Source organism: Austrofundulus limnaeus, unplaced genomic scaffold, assembly GCF_001266775.1.
Source record: "Austrofundulus limnaeus strain Quisiro unplaced genomic scaffold, Austrofundulus_limnaeus-1.0 Scaffold17, whole genome shotgun sequence".
Taxonomy (NCBI): Eukaryota; Metazoa; Chordata; class Actinopteri; order Cyprinodontiformes; family Rivulidae; genus Austrofundulus; species Austrofundulus limnaeus.
The window spans coordinates 3,078,923-3,084,900 of NW_013952419.1; the positions used below are offsets into that span (position 1 = coordinate 3,078,923).

A 5,978-nucleotide genomic window follows, 5' to 3' on the forward strand; every position below is an offset into this window, starting at 1 on the left:
CTGGGCCTCCCTTCTTAAGCTGCTGCTCCCTGCGACCCGACTCCAGAAAGGCGGAAGAAAATGGATGGATTGATGGATGGATGGATGGATGGATGGCTCCTCTGTTTCTTCATGTTACAGGCACCTATGTTTAATATTTTTAAAATGTATCACTGTGAAAATGACCTTGTGTTTTCTGTTTGTTGTTTTTTCCTGGAGAAAACACGATTACATGAAAAGCATTCACTCCAGCAAGCTTTTATGAAGAGATGTAAAGTAACTAAGTACAAATACTTTGTTACTGTACTTAAGTAGACATTTTGGTTATCTGTGCTTTACTTGAGTAATTATTTTTCAGCCTATTTCTACTCCTTACATTTTTAAACAAGGTAAGAARTAGAAAGTCAGTACTCCTATTTCATTTTGGCTCATTATTGTTAAAAATATCCTGATAAATTGTGCCTCCTGGAAAGAGTGAAATTAATTGTAGTTGGATGAGAAGTATATTCTGACACCAAATTGTACACAATCCATCACAGTTGCACACCTTCAGAAAAAAAATGTTTGTTTTTTAAGTTCACCTCCCAATAAATGTCCTTTTGGAAAATCTTAACTGCTCATTTTTACTCAATACTTTTACTTTTAATACTTAAGTGCAAAAAAACTCTGATACTTTAAGACTTCTACTCAAGTAATATTCTTGGAGGAGACTAACTTGTACCAAAGTAATTTCATGATAAGATACTTGTACTTTTCACTTATCACTTTGAGGTACTTTATACGACACTGCTTTTATGTAAAAGCAAAACAAACATTGAGTTCAGGTCAGAACTTACCCGTAGGGTTTCCTCTCATGTCCTCCAGCCTGTCCTGAATGTGTGAAATCTGTCTGTCCAGATGTCCATTTAGCTCCACTTGTGTCTCATATCTCGTCTTCCATTCATTCCCTGATGCCAAACACAACCAAAACCACAAAAAGCAGAGCTGACAACCAGCTAAACGCTTTTTTTAAAGTGCTAACAGTTTACAAACATCTTCCCACCTTGTTCATCGACACTGAACAGTCTTTCTTGTAGTTCTTTTATAGTTCTCCTCAAATCACACACTGACTCTTCAAGCATTTCTCTGCAACCCGAAAACATGACTTAGCAGTTGTGCAAAAACTTTTTAAGTTTAAACATATATATTAGTTAAAATCAACTAACTTCATCTCTTTTTCTTCTTCGAGTTCTGCCCGTAGCCGCGACAAATCAAATCTGCTGTCTTCTTTAGCCATCATCCAAAAATGTTACTGAAGACAGGTTTGTTGTCCAGGGTTTCCATGGTCGCCGCCACTTCCTGTTTGTGAAGGGGTCGCCTCCACCAAAATAAAATAAAATAAAATAAAAAATAAAATTTGTATTAATTGTTAATTACACTGCCTTTTGCCACAAATAGGTTTTTTCAGCTTAATTTTGTTGAACAAATTTTCTTTTATTGCCTACTTAACAGTTTTTATAGTGGGGTAGGTGGTATGTATGGTGGCACATCATTTCGTTTTGTTTCATCTACATCCATGCATTATGATAGGGACAGCTGGAAACTGGGACTTGTAAATACAATACAGACAGACAGAAAGGTAGATAAATTAACTGTATAAATTACACCAGAACAGAATATAATTGGTAATAAGGTTTATTCAACACAACAGAAACAACGCAGAATTTAAAATTCAAAAAGATTAACAACTTTATTAAATTTTACATGATTAGGAAGTGAGACCTAAAAGAAAAGCCTTATCATCCTGCAGAAACCTATTCTTTCCTCTTTTCCTCTTCTTTCTTCTGCACATCCCCTCTCTCAGTCTGTGACTGCCGTTAATCCCTTCGCAACTTTTTCTCTTCAGTTTCTGCGAGCTCTTCTTCGGTAGTCCCTGCCCTGGTCTTCACTGAATTTCTGCCAGCCGCCTTTAGGAAGGCTTTAATGCCCAGATTGTCAAGATTGTGTGCTGCCATACCGATGTTGCCCACTGATGTCAGAGCAGTGTTCGTAGCTTCGCCTGCATCATCGCCATACCTTTTGCCACAGATAATTTGGTAGAGTTAGAGAGGAGTGGTGGTAGGGGGGAAAATTGTCAAAACACTTGAACAAATRAATAAAACTAATTCTATTAAAGTTATATAAAGAGCCTAAACAAAGGAAACTTTGGCACCCAACACAAGCTGGCATTYAGCACAAACAAATTCAGAAACAGCAAACAGCAGAGGCTCTGAAGTATGAAGCATGTATAAACTACAGTAATCTGTGTATTCACACAGGGAGGCATTCAGAAGAAAAGCCTTGGAGCCTGACACACCAGCTATGCACATAAAAGTAAAGAAAACACACTTCAGATTGATTTAAATGTAAAATACATGAAATTAGACTGCTTGTGTAAACAAGGTTTTAAAAGAAAGCCACAAGTAAACAAAAGTAAGTTTCATATCTTTTTTTAAGTTGAGTTTGTGTTATTTTTTTAAAAACTTGGTTTGGGTAAAAGTGTATACAAGACAGATTTTAGCAGGAGTTGTTAGTTCAGAAGCCACAAGCCTTTACTCCCCCAAGAAGTCAAATGTTGCTGGACACATTTAAAAGGTTCTCTAAGCCCCTAAATCTGAAAAGAGACAGGAGTGAAAACAGGTCAGAGCACCAACATACCATGAAGAAAGGGAAATAATGAGCAACAGAGTGAGAAAACTGTCAAAGTTTCACAATATGAATCAGTGTCATAATAGGAAATATGTGAACTCACTTGTACTTCACTGTTGTGACAGTCTCAGCTGCAACACTTTTGCAGACATCCTTTGCCCCGGCTTCCAGACTTGACCAGACAGTACAGAAACCTACATTTGAAAAATGATCAAATTAAAAGTCATCTGAAAACAACAACAATTTACTGTATCTTAAGACAAACAATTCCAAACCTGAGCTCATTTTTAGAATGTGAGTACACACCTTGTACGCTGCTGACTGCTACAAACTTGGCTCCATCAAAGTTGGAGGCCTGGCCATCTTGGCTCTTCTTCAGAGACWGTGGAACCAGTTTAGGACCATGCTTCTTCAAATGGGGCGCCATCTTGTCTGCTACATGTCCTGCAATCATGCTCATGCCACTCACTGTGGATACAGAGTTGTACAACAGAAACAAAACTTGTTAAATATGCTTTAAAAAGTGGATGATTCATTACTGGAAAAATCTAATTTTGTTTTTACTTTGTTAAATTGTTTAAAGATTTCGATTAGTGTTCTTACCTAAGAACTTGGTGACCCGGACAGCGCCCCCAGTAGCCTGCTGAGTCGCATTTAGACCTTGGGTGACCTTCGGGCTGACCACTGAGGGGGTTTCCTCTGGTGTGATTTGGTCCCGGATCTTGACTGCTCCTTGCTGAATGGCCCTCCCTGTCGCCTCCGCTCCTTTGGTGAATGACTCACTCAGCCGTGTCGCTCCTACAGAAAAACGTCAATTACTTATGGCCTCAGTTTAAGAAATTAACTGAGCTCGTTTTAACGCAAACTCACCCGACAAGATTCCTTGAGCCATCTTCTCACTCCATCCAGGCAACGGTGCTTTTTCCGTCTCCGCTGCTGATGCTGTTTGTTCGTTCAGGGGACCGAGGGGGACTTTTGTTGCCAAGTTCGTGACCTCTAATTCTGTACCTTCTGTGTCCTGTGATCATGAGAAGAAATATATAAAACTTTGAAAGCAGAATGACTTGTAAAATATATAAACAATCACATATATTAAAGGGATCCATGATTAGTTGTAACATTAGACTTTATTATTTGATAAACATATTTTAACTGTAAAATAAAGACTGTAAAAATACTGTAAGCTGTTTAGTTTTTATCATTTTTAAACTAAAAGTTTAAAAATATATCACACGGACGGGGCCATTTTATTTACATGCAAAGCATTCTGGGTAAATGATGACATAGATAAGTCCTCGGTGTGAGCGAGCTATATCCACCCTGAAGGTTAATCTTGGACAATATCTGACGATCGACTCTTTTAAATGAAACCAGAGAGCGTTGACAGAGAGGAGAAGGTAGAAATGACTAACCTGTAACTGAAAATATGGATGGAGGACAACAGAGCTGCTTCATGGAAGAAGAACCTCAGTTTAGCCTGTTAGCTTTAGCATTAGCCCCGATGCTATCACCATAAATATGTATTACCTCAGTGCTATTAGTTTGTTTGTTGCGCTAGCACTGAGCTAATACATATAAGGCAAAATAGCGTCAGCACTAGTGCAAAGGCTAACAGGTTAAGCTGGGGTTCTTCCTCCATGAAGCAGCTCTGTTGTCCTCCATCCATATTTTCAGTTCCAGGCTGAGTCATTTCTACCTTCTCCTCTCTGTCAACGCTCTCTGGTTTCATTTAAAAGAGTCGATCGTCAGATATTGTCCAAGATTAACCTTCAGGGTGGATATAGTTCGCTAGCAGCCTCGCACCGAGGACCTATCCACATCATCCATTAACCAGAATGCTCTGTGTGTAAATAAAATGGCTCCGTATGTTAAAATATATTTAAAAAAATTACAAAACTGAACAGCCTACAGTATTTTTACAGTCTTTATTTTACAGTTAAAATAAATGTTTATCAAATAAAGTCTAATGTTACAACTAACCGTGGATCTCTTTAAAAAAAGTTGCAGAAAAACTTGTTTTGCTCTTGACATGTACAGCATTTCAGAAGATTTAACTCAAACACACAAATCAAATAAGGCAAGAAAAACGTGATCTGTTGTTTTAGAAGGCACTTGTCAAAACCCAAAGGTTTCAAGAGGATTTCCAGTCACCATTTTATCAGACTGGATCAAAAAGGATTTAGACCTAATGACTGGTTATGTAAAAATGTTGTTGAACACTTATTGTGTCAGCCTACATAAAACTAGGCTCTTAGTCAAATCGGACCTGAACTCTGAAGTCTGTGAGCTGCAGCAGCAGGTCCTGAAACATGTCACAGTCTGCAGCAGGCAGTTCAGAGGAGAGCACTAAACCCACGTAGGAACCAGGTGCCTCTGACAAGCTGTCAGGAAACATGAAGATCCCAGAGTTGGCCAGGAGCACTGGAGTGTCGGGCGTCAGTGGATACGTCCTATCACACGCCTGGAAAACAAAAAGAAAAACAAACAAACAGAAACATGATAAGGTAGGGCAAAATTTTCAAGGAGACTGATTTTGATTTTACTGATCAGCGTTTGCAACTGATTCAAATCCACACTTTCTTTGGGTGAAATAAGAGTTGAGTTGTAACTTATGCACCCAAAAGACCTCATGGTTTTTTTTTAAACCGATTCTTCTGTCAAGGCAGAAGAATATCTCGTTTCCTAGAAGGCACATTGCTTTGTTTTGTTTTTCTCTTTCAGACCTCTTTCAAAACAAAAGAAAAAAAGGAAGCAGTAGGTGCAAGACGCCAGTTTTCTGCTCGAACGTTAACACAAAAACAGACTTGTTACGGCATGGTGCCGCTGGTATGTCGCCTGACCCCAGCGAGGGCACAGGACCCCCGACTAGCAACACAACAGAATCGCAGAGTCATCTGTTAATGGGAACATTGTCTTACTAGGAAACAAAGCGGCGCCAGAACACAGAACCAGGCTCGTTGACTAGGAAGCGCAGARTCATGGGCTGCAGTGCAGAACAAAGCAGAGAATAATGCATGCTTTGCAGAGCTGCCAGAACATTTTTCTATTTTATATTGAATCAGTAATAATAATAATAATCAGAGGTATAAAAAGGACCAAGAATCAGAAGCACTAAGAATTATTACTAGAAAAAAATTACAGCCATCCATCGAATATATTGTTTCATGAATTGAAATGATTAAAATTCTATGATTTGGTCAATTATAATATTTTACTGTTAATGTACAGAGCTCATAAAGGTGTGTTAATAAATTTTGTTAAAAGACAGAGCTGTTATTATCTTAAGGGAATCGAAATGTTTGTGAAACCCTGGTTTCGTACGAGCCTGAAGG

General features: G+C 38.5%; 2 protein-coding genes across 4 annotated transcripts in view; both read right to left on the reverse strand.

Annotated features, from left to right (window-relative positions):
- ccdc169 (coiled-coil domain containing 169) overlaps positions 1–1,858 on the reverse strand; it is a gene marked incomplete at its 5' end in the record, with an annotated part of 9,442 nt that extends 7,584 nt beyond the window's left edge. Inside the window, 3 exon segments of the mRNA XM_014003303.1 lie at positions 816–926; positions 1,022–1,104; positions 1,185–1,858. Of these exon segments, the coding sequence (XP_013858757.1) occupies positions 816–926; positions 1,022–1,104; positions 1,185–1,258 (268 nt within the window).
- Positions 1,638–5,978, reverse strand: part of sparta (spartin a) — an 8,279-nt gene continuing 3,938 nt past the window's right edge. For 2 of the 3 annotated variants that reach the window (XM_014003298.1, XM_014003299.1), the window contains exons 3-8: positions 4,913–5,107; positions 3,517–3,664; positions 3,250–3,444; positions 2,953–3,114; positions 2,750–2,840; positions 1,638–2,034 (exon numbers count right to left, since the gene is read on the reverse strand). In XM_014003298.1, the coding sequence (XP_013858752.1) occupies positions 1,836–2,034; positions 2,750–2,840; positions 2,953–3,114; positions 3,250–3,444; positions 3,517–3,664; positions 4,913–5,107 (990 nt within the window). In that variant the 3' untranslated portion in view covers positions 1,638–1,835. The other variant, XM_014003300.1, reaches the window with a different exon arrangement.